The sequence below is a fragment of the Vigna unguiculata genome, chromosome 2, assembly GCF_004118075.2.
Source record: "Vigna unguiculata cultivar IT97K-499-35 chromosome 2, ASM411807v1, whole genome shotgun sequence".
Classification (NCBI taxonomy): Eukaryota; Viridiplantae; Streptophyta; class Magnoliopsida; order Fabales; family Fabaceae; genus Vigna; species Vigna unguiculata.
This window is the reverse complement of record NC_040280.1, coordinates 18302411-18320125: the sequence shown is the minus strand read 5'-3', so window position 1 is coordinate 18320125 and position 17715 is coordinate 18302411. Positions and strand designations below refer to the sequence as shown.

At 32.8% G+C, this 17715-nt stretch overlaps 1 protein-coding gene across 2 annotated transcripts; it reads right to left on the bottom strand.

Annotated features, from left to right (window-relative positions):
* Positions 1–2886: 2886 nt before the first annotated feature.
* LOC114166349 (protein CRABS CLAW) lies at positions 2887–5466 on the bottom strand. 2 transcript variants are annotated; one of them, XM_028051076.1, is made up of 7 exons: positions 5393–5466; positions 4573–4704; positions 4263–4368; positions 4056–4104; positions 3654–3729; positions 3467–3523; positions 2887–3115 (listed from the first exon to the last, which is right to left on the bottom strand). In XM_028051076.1, the coding sequence occupies exons 1-7, from the start codon at positions 5453–5455 to the stop codon at positions 3107–3109; spliced, it is 492 nt and encodes a 163-aa protein (XP_027906877.1). In that variant the 5' UTR covers positions 5456–5466; the 3' UTR covers positions 2887–3106. The 2 variants fall into 2 exon arrangements, with proteins under 2 accessions (XP_027906877.1, XP_027906870.1); XM_028051069.1 differs by lacking the exon at positions 5393–5466 and adding an exon at positions 5081–5363 and having other exon boundaries at positions 2890–3115.
* Between the last annotated feature and the right edge of the window lie 12249 nt (positions 5467–17715).

The window sequence follows — 17715 nt, the reverse complement described above, 5'->3', positions numbered from 1 at the left end:
TTTGTTAAGATTTCGACCAAGGTCGACTCGATCAATTGTTGGGCCGACTTGGCCAAATTCCGGTTGGGTTCGACTCGGCCGAATTTTGGCATCGTCCAACGTGGTCAAAATTTGTCAAGTTCCGGTTGGAGCCAATTCGGTTGAATTTTAGACAGGGTCAACTCACCCTTATATGACCAAATTTTGGTCGGGACTAACTCAACTAAATACGACAAACTTTGGATCAGAACTAACTTGGCCAAATTTCGGTCGGGGTCGACTCGACTGAATTCACCTAAGTATCAACCGGGATCGACTTGGCCAAATACGGCCAAATTTCGGTAGTGGCTAACTCGGTTGAATGCGGCCAAATTTTGTCTGGGATCGACTCTGCCAAATTTGGCCAAATACAGCTAAATTCTGACTGAGGCTGACTCAGTTTATTTTGGTCTAATACGACCAAATTTGTGTCAAGACCGACTCAATTGAATACGACCAAAGTTTGGTAGAGGTTGACTGAGCCGTATATGACCAAATTTTGGTCAGGGCCGACTTAGCCTAATTTTGGCCAATGCCAACTCGGTCAAATTTTGACCAAGATAGACTCGACCGTATTCGGCAAATTTAGGTCAGTACCAACTCGGATGAATGTGCCAAATTTCTTCCAAGATTGAATTTGGCCAAATTTTGGTTGGTGCCAAATCGGTCGAATGCGCCAAAATTTGTTTTTTTTTCTAAAAATAAATATTTTGCTGTAGGATTCTAGCACAATGATATTTAAAAATGAAAAGCTCGATTTTAAAGGAATGTTTAACAAGAAAGAAAGAATTAAAATTTCCGATTTGGTTGAAGTACACAAATCCAAAAGTAATATTATCATATTCAGAACTTATGCCCAATAGAGAGTATAAAAATATTTATGAGATAGTATTAAAGGGATGAAGGGATTACAAGTGCACAATGCAGTAAATGGAGAGAAGTATTTAAAATAGGGACAAATAGATAATATTACGGTCAGAATATTCTAAGATCATGATGGGATTTTTAATATTCGAACCCACGTCCATTTTTTATCCAAATAATTGGATTAAATTTTCGATCCAAACTTCATTTTTTACATCATTTTTTATCTAAAAATTTGGATTCAATTTTCGATCCAAATCCCATTTTTTAACAAAACTAGTTTGAATTTTTTTAAAATTCAGATCTAAATATTTGGATAAAATTCAAAATCAAGAATCCATTTTTTATGAAAGAAATTTAAATTGATTTTTCTAAAACTTGTGTACTTAGGACCAATACAGTTGAATTTGGTAGAATTTTGGTCGAGGCCAATTCAATCGAATTTCACCATGGAAATGACTCGGCCGAATACAGCCAAAGTTAGGAAAAGACCAACTCGGCCAAATTTTGGCCGGGGCTGACTCGACTGAATTCAACCTAATTTTGGTCGAGGTCAACACGACTACATACAACCAAATTTCGGTTGTGGCTAACTTGACCTAATATGGCCAAATTTCGTCTGGACCGACTCGGCTAAATACTGTCAAATTTGTTCTAGACCGACTCGGCTAAATACAGTCAAATTTCGGTCCAGGACCGATTGGGCCAAATTTTGACTGGGGTTGACCAAATACGGCCAAATTTCGTACAGGGTCGACTCTACCGAAATCCAACCAAATTTGGGTTAGTCTATCTCGACCTTTAGCCTAACCTAACTAAATATTTAGATTGAAAATTTGGATTAGATTTTTGGATTATCCATATTTGAAAATCTAGATTTAGAGAATTAATATTCAATTCATAAAATATATAAAATAAAAATCAAATTGAAATTCAAATCTAATAAAATAGATTTTAAATGGATTGAATTTTTTATAGATTAGATATGAACACAAGTGGATCGAATCTAGAAATTTGGATATATTTTTTTCCACCTCTAGTCATGACCACATATAAGTGCAGTAAATATCACCCTGGTTATGAAGATCTTAGGAACTGTGAGGTTTGAGGTTAATAATATTGAAGGATTGGAAATGTAGGCAATAGAAAAAAAAATCCCATATTTGTAGATGCAGTTTTACTATGGGCAAAAATTACATAATTTCAAAAAGGTTTACTTGTTTTTATTTTGTAACCAGAATATTTGGAATATATCGTTTTCTGGGAAGGGACAGGTTAACAAGCAATTGTACTGTAATATTATATATATAAGTTAGAACACTAAGTGTTTTGTTTTTTACTATATAAGTTTTTTTTTTTTTTTTTTATTAAAAAGACCATGTTATACATTATTGGGGTTTACGACTTTATTAAGTAAACATATAGATATTTAATTTATTTAAAAAGTAATCCGACGAGAGCTATTTTTTATTTATTGTTTTTAAAATTCAGTGCTTAAGATGAATTTTTATTCCTTATAATCATTAGACTTTAAGAAAATAAATGGTAAAAATGATGAATATTTTTTAAAGATGTAGGAGGTACCTTTTTCAAGTGGAATAAATTAATTGATATTCCAATTTTCATTTTTTTAGTTGCAGGAGGGGCAAGGCCCCAATAAAATACCACCCATATTTAAAAATATATTTAATTAATAGGTGGTTATTATATTTTAAGAATATTATTTAATATAATAAAATGAGACGATCCAACTTCAACATAAAAAAAAAGTACACTTTCTCATGCAAACTGTATATATAAATCATTATAAAACCCAACTAGGTTATAGTATATGTTTTCAAAACACTGGTAACAAACTAGATTGAAACATAAGGTACTTATGTGAGAATTATTATTGAATGAAAGTGCAAGATTACTTTCAAACTCTTTCAATTTATCCTATAAACATTTTCCAATATATTATCAGAAAATGGATCAAAACACACTTAAACATAACCATTTTAGATTAACAAATATTTCATTAGTAAATACATATAGGCACATAAGTCCTGCCTTCTTAAATTAAACACATTTCAGATCAACATGAAGACACAAAGTTCATCTCCGAAGGAAATTAAAAGATATAGATGTAGAAAATGAACAACACCTAATTAAATATAACTAAGTGACACCTAATTAAGTTAACTTGCTCCAACTCTCTCTCAACCATCATGCCACAGCTCCATCAATCTGCCTGCACAAACCAGTTAATGAAAATTAACACAAAATTAATAATAATCTTGGTGAACCAAGAAATTAATAATGGTTTAATTATTCATTTAGTTAAACAAATGTTATGTTTTAAAATTTATACTTCAAAATCATTCTCGTTTCTTTTTATGCTATTTTTAATATTCACATGAATTCACATAAGAGAGACGAAAAGCAAAATTAAAAATGGTATTTATAGAGACTAAAAACAATTGAAATGATACGTGTAAAGACTAAACTATAAGAATCAAAAGATAAAATCAATATAATTATAAGATTAAGAAATGATTAAACGGTAATATATAATTAATATATAAGGATAAGAAATTCTTACATTCACTTTGTTTGCAGAAACTGAACTAGTTGGTGAATTTGGAATGAACCTTGCCCACTACAACAAATTAGGAATATTATATATATTAATGAATATCTTGTGAGTTTCAAGAAACTTAAGCTAGTTATAAGCATGCGCAGTACTAACCCTAAAGCCTAAACTGAGGGTTAGAATAAAAAACAATTACATTTTTCGCAGCAGCGCTGAAAGCTTCTCGATGTGGGATCTCAGGGTTCGCTGCTTTGATGCGCTGTATCTCCTCTCTGACATGCACAGCAAAAATCAACCAACTTGTGAATGTTATATATACAATGAGTATGAATATTTCATTTGGAAACACTGGTTTAAGATGATATGAAAGTGACTTATGATGACCCTTATTAATAAGCCTTTTCAGAAAGGATTGGTCTGCTTCATACACAATGAAACTGATGAATAAAGTTAGATTTCACGATAACCAATTGAAGGAAAAGAAACTCAGTCAAAGAATAAAGGAGAATGCGATAGTGCAGCGTGTGGTGATGGTGTGGGTGGGTTGTGTTTGCGATAGCAAAAGACAAAAAAAAAGTACACTTTCTTTTGCACTTACTTCATGAAACGATTGTATGCAGATGGGAGACGGTGCTTTTTCTCAGGTGCTGCGAAAGGAAAAAGAGAAGAAAAGAAACAAGAACAGATATAAGTTTACATGGTTGGAGTTGAGAAAAAAACACATCATATGATTATGTAAGTGACATGTTATATTTGTTTGGAGAGGGTTCTGAAAAGGGTTGTTCGATCTGTGGTAGCTACGTACGTTTCACAACAAATGATGCTGCTTTTGGGGACACTGACTCGTTGGATGTGGTTGGTGAGGAAGATGAAGACGATGCTTGTCCCTTTTTGGCATTACTGTAAAACCCCTGCTGGAAACAAAACAGATGGTGCTTACATACTCTCACTTTTTTCTCTAACCAACCATCACTACACTATTGATCTCAAAGAAACGTTAACGCACAAATATAGCATAACAAGAAGAAGAAAACTGAAACACAAGTGTTACACAGTGCAGAATATAGATGTTGTTCATGAATTGATATGAATATTTAATTATGAAGGTACAGAACCTGGAGACTGAGGGTGTGATCAATGCTTTGGTTTTGAGAACTTGGGGGTCTGGTGCTCAGAAAGGAGAGGTTGCTGCAGTGGCCACACTTCACTGTCACAGTGTCTAACAGCCTCTTGCATGGGATACCAACCTGCACAAACATCAACATGACCCTACATGTGTAAATATTATTTCTAGTCCCCTCTTTCAATTTTAGGAAACATTATTTTTGTTAATGTACTTCTGAGTACTACCTGTACTCCTTATCTTAACAAATCAGTTTTCCTTATAAAATGTTTGACACTCATTTTCAAATAGCTATATACAAGGTTTCGTAGTCATGTTCTGATGTTTTTGTGATATTGCAAAACTTTGTGATGCTGCAACTGAAATCATATTTGCAGACCCTTTTGGAAAGCTTGGATATTTGAGTATAAACGTAACCTTATGATAAACAGTAACATAAATAAATAAGAGCATGAGTGATGGTTGGTGTGTTATCTTGCAGTGTTTAAAGATGAAGTTACCGCGAGGACAGTGTTGCAGAAGTTGCAACGAACGTAGCAGAGGTGTTCAGATGGTGGAACCAGGTCCATGGTGAGTTTGTCGTCGTGGTTCATATTTCGAAAGGAGGAGAAGAGTGAAAGAGGAGTGAGTAGGTTTAGCAGAGGGAGGAAAATGTTGCAGTTGTAGGGTTTAAGATAGCAATTTGAAAGGGTCAGTGGGTGATATATAGGAATAGGAATTGTGTTGTGTTGTGTTGTGTTTGTGTTGTGATGTGTTGTTGTGTTGTGTTGTGTTGTGTTGTGGGGTAGCGTCAAAAAGAAGAGTAGTTTTACCACTTGGTCTTGTAGTAGTACAATTTGCTGCAGCATTATATTGCACGCTTTGTTTGCAGACATGACCTGCACCAAGCACTGACACTAATTAACCATCTACAATCGCCAAAATATCGCACATATATACATGTATATCTATCTATCTATCTATACTCATTCTATTTCAAATACAACTTTATTTCATTCTGTTACTCATCAATGTAGCTTCATGTGGATAATCAAGTTTTTTGTTTTTTAAATACATTCAGTCAACGTTAAAAATGTAGCTTTTCCTTTAATCAAACAACAAATTTAACTTTTAGCCAAGTTTTAACAACTCTTTTGATTCTGTTATAATCATCAATCACTTTATTGTTAATTTAAAGTTTATAGGGGCATTCAGTGCTTAGGTTTTACGAGGTTGATTGAATGGTTAAAAGAAACTGCAGAAATTTAAAGTTCACTATTTCATTGGCATGAGTCATTGTGTATGCATGGCTTTAGTTTATCATCATCAATGAAAAATGTAATTAAAATTGAATTTTGAGATCTTTTGAAGAAACAGAGGCATATTTTAACCCTAATTTTCAATAAAATATTGATAAACTGTGTGCATTTAAGTGATTTTTTGCAAATATCATTTTCAATACCTTTGGTTTCGTAAATTAAATTAAGGTTTGCTTTATTTATAATGAAGTTATTTATGCTCAAACTTTTTAATTATATTTGTTACAGAAAATTGAGATGAATTTTATTTTGATATTCTAAAATTCGTAAAAATAAATTTTAGTACTTTCAATAAAGTTTAAGAAATACAATTATATTTTTAAATGTGAGACACTTAAGTATTTATTTACTCTAATTTTAGAACCTAAAAACATAATTAAACTTTTTAGAATCAGTGATAAAATCTAGGATTACGTTAATCATTAAATCATTGGATATAAGAAATCAATAAACAAAGGGAAAAAAAATTAACCTGCTCTAGTTTTGGCACTAGGCAGGTAACATTTCGCTAAAAGTTACTTCATCCGTTTCTTTTTAATTCTCATTTTTTTTGGTACAAAATGTTTCTTTTTATCTGTCATTTCTTTTAGTTTCAAAATAATATGATATTTATAATTATATATCCTTCATTTAATTAATAGGAAGGAAGAAAAAAATTAGTTGCCATGCTGAAATAAAAAACTAGAAGAAGTATATAAAAGGAGTAACTCCTTTAAAATTACATTACAAATTGAAAAATTAGTAATTCGTTTAATTGTTTTGTAAAACCGACTATTATGAATGAATGAATGAATATTAATTTATTTTTCATTAATGGAAAAACTATTATTTTTTACATTGAGTTAAATGTATTTAAAGAACAAACTTGACTTTTTAATATTATTTCATCTTAATACAAAAAAAAAAAAAATGCATGTTTCTGGTTCTTCAACACGTGGATCAATTGTGTGCCACTCCAAAAGACCCACTAACTATATATCTTAGAGTAATAACCATTTTTCATTATAGACATTGGTCATTTTTGTCATATTATGTAATTTATAGCCATTGTTAGTTTAGTGAACAATAGATTGATTGTTAAGTGTATATGTAACACTCAAACATATTTTCATTCTTTGTTGTGGTTTAAAGTTGGAGTTCTTAAACATGATTATCCTTTAAATAATCGAATCTATAATCTTAAACAAATATAAAAACTAAAAATTAAAAACAATTGAAAGATTATTTGATTTCGTAAGATTAAATTAAATTGAAGTTGATTTAGAAGTGAAGTGTTTATGCTTAAAATATCATCACAAAAGATTTCATCCCCACTCTTTGTACTAAAACAATGTATAATTTTTTATTTTATTTTATTTTATGGACATGTTAAGTTAATGTTGGATAATTAACGTTTAAACCCTTCCAAGACTTAAGTTTGAATTTTGGTGCTATTTAATTGATATAGGGAGATAATTCTTATAATAAGAAATATTTTGAGATGTCTCCGTGATAGAATTTTATTTTGAATATTTTCACTCTTACGTGTTTTTTACAACAGTTCTTATAATCAACGTAATGCAAAGACATGTAGAGAGAGAGAAATGGGTTATAAAAAAAATACTGTATAAACTTTTTATACGTTTTACTTTTTGTTTTTCTTCATTGCTGTTAAAATTCTTTTGATCTTTTATTTTCTTTTTTCTCGTGAGTTTGGATTTAACTATTTTATAACTGTTAAATTTAGAACAGTCTGTTTTCTTTACATGTGAATATACATATTGACATGACGCTCACTTGTGTTTCCGCATTAATTAGCACGTTATGAGATGTCACATGATGTTACATGGTCAATATCTGTGTTAATTAATTAGCTTTTTAATTTACGTAATCATTGGTGTAATAGAATTTATAGGCTACCATTATTTTTTAGCTTAGTCAACGGATATAGTAAAAAACAAGTATTTTAGACTATGGTTTCATTATTTCAAAATCACTTACGAAGATTTTTTATGTAACTATAGTCTAGTAACACTTATAGACTATGATTTTTAAGGAACCGTAGTTATAAGTGATAATAAATTATGATTTTAAGTGAATCTTAATCTATTTTTTAGCGGTATACCTTCATATAATATTTGCTGTTTATTTGGGTAGTTATTTTATATAGTCGTATTAGTGAATAAAAAATTAAAATTAATTGTGTAACTAATACTTATAATGAGAATTTTAAAATATGTAAAAAGAAAATTGAATGAAGAGTGTTTAATTTAACTCAATTTTACCGTTAAACCGGTTATTCTATTAAAATGTTAACAGATAATCCAAATAACCCTAAAACAAATCATTCTACTAAGATTTTTTTTTTTTATGCATTGTTCTTTCTCACCTTTCAAAATCATTCCTCTTTTGGCAGTGGTATTAAATGTGAGGAGTTGTTTCAACAAAAATTCTAACATGAGTTTATCACATTATAGGAAATCACCCTTTTCCCCTAAACCTAAACCTAACCCTAACCCTAATGATGTGTAGGTGTGATTAATAGCATTGATTGATAGAGTGTATTAGATTTGATATAGCAGAAAAAGTGTAATTAAAGTATAGAGGAGGCAAATAACTCACACAACTGAATAGCAGTACAGAATGAGCATATAGTAAGAGAAGTTTCTTGTTTGGTTACCTTTAAATCTTCTCACCTCATAAAGTGTAGTTCAACATTTCATGACTTTAGAAGCTAACCTCCCCTCCCCTAAACTTCCATTGCATAAATAAACATGCTGGCCCCTCTTTTTCGCCACTACACACACACACTTCTTAAGTAACCCTAGTATTCAACCCTTCCAAAATAACTTTCTCTCCATGTTTTTCACTATATTTTTCCCTCAAATTGCACCCCATAATGCTCCCACTTCTCAAATAAGGAAAATAAAGCATAGGAACTGTCCCATTATTATAAATGCAGTGATTGTACCAGCTCAGCGATGGTAATGAACCTCATCGGAATTAGAAGCCCACCCTGTAAATATGGTAACCTCAATTAAATAATCCACGCACACTTCCTAACAGAAGATATGAAAAGTGTTTCAGACAACTTCCAAATTAACTCCACAACAACATACCAGTATCCGAACAAGTCAACAAAATAAACACTGAGAATCAGAGCCAGAGTTACAGAATTTCTCTAACTCCTTTTACTCATCTTATAATTTTATCTCACAAAGTCGACCAAGTGAAATTTGCACTCTATTTATATACCTTAAAATTGTCTTATTTCTAATCGACTTCTCATCGTATCTCGTGTGACATACTCCACATGCTAAATAGACGGTTGAAGCTTGTGGTATATGTGATGCATGAAAATCCAAAGTGGTTACTGGATGAAAACATGGATATAGAAAAGTAATGTGATTAATAAAGTAAGAAGAGAAGGGTGTGAGGAAGAAAGTGTAATGTGAAGGATATAGACATAAGTGTTTTCGTATGTTTGAGGGCATTGGTTGGGTGGAAGCAATTAAGAGGAAGATTGGATTGGATAGATGGAAAAGGTGGGAAAGATGATCGAGGAAAAGATAGTGAAGAGAAGGGGCCCTGTAATGGAAGAGCTCTTTTTGTGGGTGCAGCGCTTGAAGAGGAAATGTGAGAGTGACATGTGGGAGAGTGACATGTGAATTGGTGATGGCAGGAGATGGGATGGGTTTTGTGGTGTCCTTTTGTGATGGGACGATTCCACAATTCCCAAACATGGAAACAAATCTATCTCCTCACTTCAGGCCCCTACCTTTCTATGCTTGTATAAATAAATGCACACCACTTTCCCTACCTAGGTCTCACACCTTTTCTCATTCACCCACCTAGCCCCTCTCTCTTTTCTCTAGTCCGATGAATCACCCTTCACTCTCTATCTCTCTCTCTCTCTCTCTTGCTGCCACATAAATTCATTTTCAACTATTCATCACATTCTTCTTCTTTAATCAAACCACCTTTTCAACAATCAAACCACCTTTTCAACAAACTAATACCCTTCTCCTGTCTCATTCTCATTAGGTTAAACACATAAATCTGGTTTTTTCAAATCAGATTCCTTTGTCTTTTTCGAAATCATAACCCTATACCACACCGCCCCCCCTTTCACATCATGTTCCTACGTTTAGTTCTGTTCATTAACTTATTTGGACACAATCATTTGATCTATTGTTACCCAAACTTGTTATCCATATCGGGAAATTCGGACAACACAACCTTCTCCTCTTACTCTTCTCTCCCTCTCTGTGATCACTGTCTCTTACTTTCTTTCTTTCATTACTACTCACAAATAATAATCTCTTCAACAAAGGGTCAATCAGACAACGACACTCATCCACAAACACATGCCCCAAACTAAGGGCTACCTACCCATCATCACATCATGTTACTGCATGTTCTGTCTAAACGTGCATCATCATCTGCTGTGGAGGGATTTTTCTCAGATCAAATTCATCTTCATTAAACCTCAGTTTGAATCAGTGGTTTTAGTAAAAGTGCTTTTGTTTGGATCGATTCATAAAAATAACTTTCAAACGTGTACCTGTCTCTGAAAATATGTCAATGTTTTTGAAATTTATTTTATAACATTAAATCATCAAAATGGTTTGGTCTGTATTGGCAACCAGTTTTTCCGCTGTAAAATAACCAAAATCGTGCTTCTGTTAAACTCATGGTTCTCAAGTTTTTCATGAATTTATTAAATATGTATTGCCTTTTTGTCCGCAAAAATGCAAGACCTTGTCGGATTAATTTTTAAAAATAAGAAAATTAAAATGAATTTAATTATTATATAATAACTTACGTTATACAATTTTTTGAAATTCACACTACAGTGAATGATGGATTACACTTTTAAAATTTGTCTTGTTTTCCTTGCCTAAACTGATAGTACTCAACACTTTAGACGGCCAAATTAACTATATGATATATATATATATATATATTATGATTTTATCTTTTACGAAAGGTAGTGAACATGACTGAAATAATTTTCCTTCCGGTATATACTGTGCTTAAATATTCATCCGTTGAACTTAAAAGAAGAAATGCATATTTTGACATGATCTTACATCGATGTAAAAAATAATCTTTTATATATGTTAGAATATTTCGACCAGTAATATAAGTATATTAAGTATTCTTAGGAGTCTTATATTTAATTTAATTTGAAGCTTGACTTATATAAAGTTATTTTTTATATCGACTGTGAAGTAACATGACATTCAAATGATATACCGAGTAAAAACCTTTAGCTAAGGGACCAACTACCAAACCATGGTTAGGACGGATACAAGAAGATGGACTCTTATGAACATGTAAGGCCCAAGTTGAAGTTCACATGGGTTAAGAAGGATGTGAAGATCTACTCTACAATTCTTTTATTGTAAATAGTGGGTTAGGATTTAATTTTGGACTTTGTATTGTGGATCTAGTAGAACAGGGTTTTCTTTAGACCATGTATTGAGCCTTGGATGACTTGAGGGCCTCATAAGTGTTTTGGAACAAATGAGTGTTGAGCTTCATAAATGGGCCCTGGAGTGTGTGCATAAGCATATAGGTTAAAAACCCTAGAAATTGTGCCAAGCTTGCCCACCAAGCTTCTCTTTTAGCGCCTAGGTGCATGAACCATGTGACTTGCTTAGTTGGCAAGTCACACCACCCTCATGTTCTCTTTTTGGCTCCAAATATCATATTATAGACCCTTTTTCCCCTCCCTTTTTTTAAGACAATCTAGCTCTCCTTTGTTCCTATAAACAAGAGAGCTCTAGGTCTTGCAAATTTATTCATGAATATAGTCGAGAAACTCTATTGAGATGACTCGAGACATTTCTCCCATTGTGAATCAACTGAGGCTAGAGCTTCCCTTAGTGGCTTCCTCTAGCCTCCTTCCTTGAGTGTTGGTCTAACCTCACTTTAGAGCACCTTCCGTACACAATTGTCAAACCACTTCCTCCCTTTTCAACCTTGCTTTTGCGCATCCAATATTTCATGGATTCAACTCCTCTCATCCTCACAGTTTCATTCTTGAAAAGGGACTCATCATGTGATATCATGAGCTTTGGTTGAAGCTTCAAGAGATAAGTTCATTTTCTTAGCATGTTTTCTTCTAAATTTTGTGTTGTTTCCTTTGATTTCTTACTTGTCTTGAATTTTCTTCTTCCATTCACCTAATTGGTTACGTGGTTCTTATCATTATTCCTCTTGGAACCATTCAACTATTGTGCTTTAGAACTCAAATGTGGTGAATTTGTATGCCTTTTACATTTCTTTTTGAGTCTTTATTCATCTTCTATTTCATATGTTTTTGAGTCATTTTGATTCTAAGATCCATAAGTATTGTATAGAGTCATGTGTAGTCCATTTATGTCATAAATTCTATTGTTTAGCCATTTGATTTTGTTAGAAATCGCACAGCGAAATGATTCATGTATGGACAAAAACTAAGAGAGAAGGTGAATTGAGTTCTTAAAAAAATTGTGCTTTTAAAGTTTTTCCCTTTTAATATCAAAAATCAATTAAAAATTGCACAAGGTGTGTATACTGGTTTGGATCAAAAGACCTTACGTCCAGTTGTTAATCTCTAAAAAATGAGATTAACTTATTACTAAAATAAATCACAAATACAATCACAAATAAGAAATTTTAGGGTTTAGAAAACACCTCTTTTGAAGTTATAAGAGATGAACATCTCTCTTGAATCACACAAGAGATGAAGAAACACCTTCCTTGAATTACACAAGGATTGAACCCCTCCTTTGAATCACACAAAGGATGATTGAGTTCTCCTAGCAACAACAACAATGCTCAATCGCTTAAGATCCCACTTGATGAAAGTTATAGCTCTACCTACACTAGGTTTTTCAAAACCTTTTCCAAAGAGAGTTCTAAAGTACTCAGACTTCTCTAACTTCTCTAACTTCTCTAACTTCTCTATATCAAATGAAAACCTACTACTTTATTTGTAGAAGCCTATACAAAAATTAGGTTAAGAATATGAAAAGTTAAGTCACAACTACTATAGATAATCGATTATCATAAGTGAAATTCATTATCACATAAACTTTGTAGAAAACATTTTTCTAGCTTTGATAATCTATTATCAGTAGGTGATAATCGATTATCAGTAGTGATAATCAATTATCACATAGGCTTTTCTCAAAAAACACTTTTAATTGAGATAATCGATTATCACTAGGAATAATCAATTATTCTTAGTTTTGCATATAAATAAAATTCTCTTGGTGCTCTACTGCTTGGATTTTGCCTTTTGACTCTTGACTTACTAGTTTAACTATTTTAAATAACATACACATATTACAAGACCCAAACAACTAAATTCTTAAGTCTTCAATTAATCTCTTGAACCCAAGCTCCATGCTGTAAGACCTGAGAAATTTAGATATTTAATTAAATAATTATTTAATAAATGCGGGTAGTACAAGCCTTTAAGACATTTAATGCGGAGTGCTATGACGTGGAAAAGTACTAACTTAAGTGGTTGAAAGTACTTAGTTGTGTGTACTTAGTTGTGTGAAAGGACTTGTGTTTGAGTCCTATGTATGTCCATTTGTATATTATTTTAACTTTTAATGATATATTTGAATGTGAGTCGTGATAATGTATTCCTAAAATTATAGAAATTATCATGAAACATGAATTGGTTGAATTGGTTGTGCATTTGCTTTATGATTGAGTAGTTATGAGTTGAAACCTTGCTAAGAACAAAATTAACTTTCTTTTTGCCAATATTTTCTTTGGCATGGAGATGAAAAGGCAGAGGAAAACCCTAGCTGGATTTTGGGAGTGGAAGCCATTTTTGGAGAGGGAGCAAAGGTTAAGAAAGCTTTTGGGTTAGGGACACACACCAAATTCCAATTGGAGCAAGAATTCTAGGTAAGGGGAGTTGTTTATATATGTTTTAAATTCGCATAAGTCGTATTGAACCTTGCTTGAGATAATTGCATGGAAGGTTTCTGCCCAGAAACCGCCTGGCGGTAAAGCCCGAACAGCTATGCAACGCATCATACTGTCCTATATTTTTCTGCATTTTGACATGAACCGCCTAGTAGGGATGAATGTCCGCCAGGTGCCGCGACATTGTTCGTGTTTTCTTGGCTTGTGGTTGGCGCAAAGGTCATTGTGACTTCCGAATGTGATCTTGTGAATGATGCTATGTGTTAATATTATAAAACTTTTAGAATTGGGGGTTTGATGGTGCTGTGAGAACACTTTTTATGATTAATCATGATTAGAGGGGGAGTTTTGAGAGGGAAGAACTGAAATCTTGAATTATTAGGGCTCACTGGATGTGCGAGTTAGAAAGGATAATATCAGTGGACGTTGGGTTGATGAACCTGTGTGAATCATTGCGTTCTGTTGTAATTGGCGTCTGGATCGAATTCTGGACATTTTGAATTCATCGTAGGTACAAAAACCTGGGGGTTTACCTAGGTTCTGATGTACCGCCTAGCGGCACCCAGCTTGTCGTCAGGCGATGACGAGTACAGAGACAAGTTTTGTGTCTGGAATTGGCTAGTCATGAGAGAAGATGTGGTGAATGGATTGGAACCGAAATCAGGACAAGGAAACTGGAAGGGAATAGGGTATTGGAATCCATTGTAATTGAGATAATAGGAGAATTAAGATAATGTGTTTTATTAGAAGTAAACTGGTTTGAAGTATTGATTATGCATTGGTGTTTTAACTGGTAAGAGATGAGGTGTAAAAGATGTAGATTATCATTTAAGAAGTGTTGAGATTTTAGCTAATTTATGATAAGGAGGATGTGATTAAAGGAAGAGGTGTTAAAAGTGTATTGAGAAATTATTTAATTGTTGTGAATTCTAGGCTCTTGGATAGGTAGTGATATAGGGATTGGAAGGTGACTAATTACAACATGATACAAAATAATAGGGAAAACAGTAGATTCCAAATTAGGATGGACAGTTTGTTGGGTATTGTATGCAATAATGAGTTAGTAAGGCCTAGAATGCAAAAATGTACTTAAATCAAGTGGATGAAAATGTTGATACTTATATCTATACGAGAGGGAATCGCATGAAGAGTACATAGAACAATGTGGTTAGGCAATAATGAAAGAAACAGTATGTTTTGAATTGAATGAGGATTGAGGGTAAATTAGAACCAGATTTGGGGTGCAAAACAGTTAGGGGTAAGCTTCTGGTATAGCGCCCGAGAGCACGGGTGTGTGCGCCATGCGATAAGAACAACGTGAGGAGTCCCTGCAACAGCGTGGCGCTTAGCGACAAGGTGGGTTTTGCCAGGCGACAAACCCTAAAATAGTAGGTCTATATGGAGCTTGGCGCCTGGCGGCGAGGGGGGTTCCGCCAGGCGATCTGCAATGATTTCGCTTGGCGGCACTTAGGTCGCGCCAAGTGATAATACTGCGGACAGTGGCTTGTGTGTGTTGCTTTTACGCAGTGATACGATACTTGGATTAGGGGATGTTGTGCCATGAGCGGGTAGGTTCATGGATGCTGGTGAACATGTGATGATATGAGCGGGGAGGTTCATATCCAGTTACTCTCGTGTGGGGATACAAGCGAGGTAGATTCGTATGTTCTGTGCTCACACTTGAGACGCGAGGAGGTACGTAGCTGGTGGATCACATGTGTTGGACTATGGGCGGGCAGGTCCATAGAGCAGAACTATGAGCGAGGATGTTTGTAGAGCAGGACTATGAGTGGGGAGGTTCGTAGAGGCAGGACCACGAGCGGACAGGTTCGTGTGAGCATCATAAACCCTGAATCTGAGACTAACATTTTGTGTGTTGTGAAGGTTGAAAAGCCTTGGGGATAAGGTCTTGGCCAAGAACTAACTATGATGAATAAGACGGGTGTATTGTCTTGACTCTGTTATATTATATGTTAATTTTATTTTTATAAGCTCACCTTTTATGTTTGTGATTGGCGATGATCGTGTGATTCGTTACACGGGAGCAAATGATGGTACATGTGATGATGTTGATGCATAGATGTGGAGAGAGGGCTAGCTTGGGAGACGATGAGCTAAGGATTTTTACTATGTTTTCATTTGTTTTATTGGAACTTGGAATTTGTAATAATTTTATGTTTTAATTTCATTTGAATTTTTGGCGCACTGGATATTATTTTAAATTTTTCCGCGGTTGGGAATAATAAAATCATGACGTTTGAATTTCAACTTTTATTTATTTTATTTAATTAAGTAATTTCCTTTAGGGACGTTACACATGCATTCTTTAAGTCTTCAACATTTTTCCATAAGTCATCATCATCATCATCATCAAAACTCCTTATTGAAGGAAGATGTCCATCTTCTTCTTTTTGTCAATCATCTCCCCCTTTTTAATGATAATAAAAAGTTGTTGAATATTTGTGATATGTCTTGTTCTTAATCAACAACTTAAGAGAAAAGAGTAGTTAATCCAAAAAAAAAGGATAAATAAATTTTCTCCCCTTTTTAAAACATAAGGTATTACAAGACATCAACATAAACATATCTCCCCCCTTTGTGATCATAATAAAAAATGAATTCTTTAGATAACTCTCCCTAAATCAGATAACTTCATAAAATATAACTCCCTTTTAATTAAGACTTGCTTATCTCTTCCCCTTTTTTTATGGAAAAAAAATAGTTTAAGAGATAAAACTCTCCCTACATGTAATATTTCTCCTTTTTGATAAAAACAAACATTTTAGGAACAAATACTCTCCCTAAATCAATGACTCCCCTTAAATTAAAGAGAGACTTTAAAGGTTATAGAAAACAAAAGTTTATTTAAATAAAGGAAGATTACAAAAAAATGATTTTTCTAATTTCCATTTATGAATGCCAATAATTTAAATTTTTGAAAAACTCGTACAAACGGTCAAAAATTTTAATTTTCATATTCAGCTTCACAGGATAATCGATTATTACTAGTGATAATCGATTATTACTTCATCCGTTTTTCTCAAAAATTTCTAGAACTTCAACTAATTGATTATTTTTCACAAAACCGATTATTTCATAATGATAATCGATTATGACTTGAAATAATAGATTATTTGCACGGTGATTTTTGAAAAATAATAAAATGATCATTTTTCACAATTCAAAACACATTACTAACATTTAGTATGCCTAAATCTTTTCTAAGATCATAGTACTTACCAAGATACCATAGAAACGTTCTTGGTTTTGAAATTAACCTGCATAATTGAAAAGGTTTGGTTTCCAAAAACTTATCTGGGTCCTTTGAGGTTAGAGACATGTTACTTTATAATAAGAATCCAAACAAATATTTCATTTGGAAGATAAAAATGTTTGATTCTACATTTGTTAGAAGTATATGTCCCTTTTGCATAGAATAGAAGCAAGTTACACAATTTATATTTCTAGAATGAGTTTTTCCTTTCTCTATCCATACCCTACGAATTCTTTTATTTTTATTCTTCGGAGCTTGCTTATTTTTATGAAAATCCTTTCACTTAAACATTGGTTTTTCAAAAGTTTTATTATTTGTTGCATCTTTAAGTTGTTTTTTCAAGAGTGTTAATATCAAACATATAACTTTTGCAAGATGCACACTCAACATTTTTAGTCTCTTTATTTTCTAAAATTGAAATTTTATTTTTTAAAATTTCGTCTTCTTCTAAAGATTTCTCAAATTTCTTTTGTAAAGTTTTATATTCTGATTTCAATTTTCTATGCAATGAATTTAATGTTTAGATTCAACATACAACTCTTGAAAGGCATAAAGTAATTCATCATAATCATTTGTTTCACTAAAAGAATTAGAATTACCTTATTGCAGCTTGATTCATTGTCTGCTAATAAACAAAGATTGACTT

Bases quoted from the DNA above. Each gene is read 5' to 3' on its own strand.
- LOC114166349 (XM_028051069.1), bottom strand. From the start codon at position 5,173: ATGAACCACGACGACAAACTCACCATGGACCTGGTTCCACCATCTGAA. The intron at 4,705-5,080 runs GTAACTTCATCT...ATGTTTGTGCAG, and splicing joins TCTGCAACACTGTCCTCGCG to GTTGGTATCCCATGCAAGAG. The intron at 3,524-3,653 runs GTAATTGTTTTT...AATTTGTTGTAG, and splicing joins TCAGCGCTGCTGCGAAAAAT to TGGGCAAGGTTCATTCCAAA.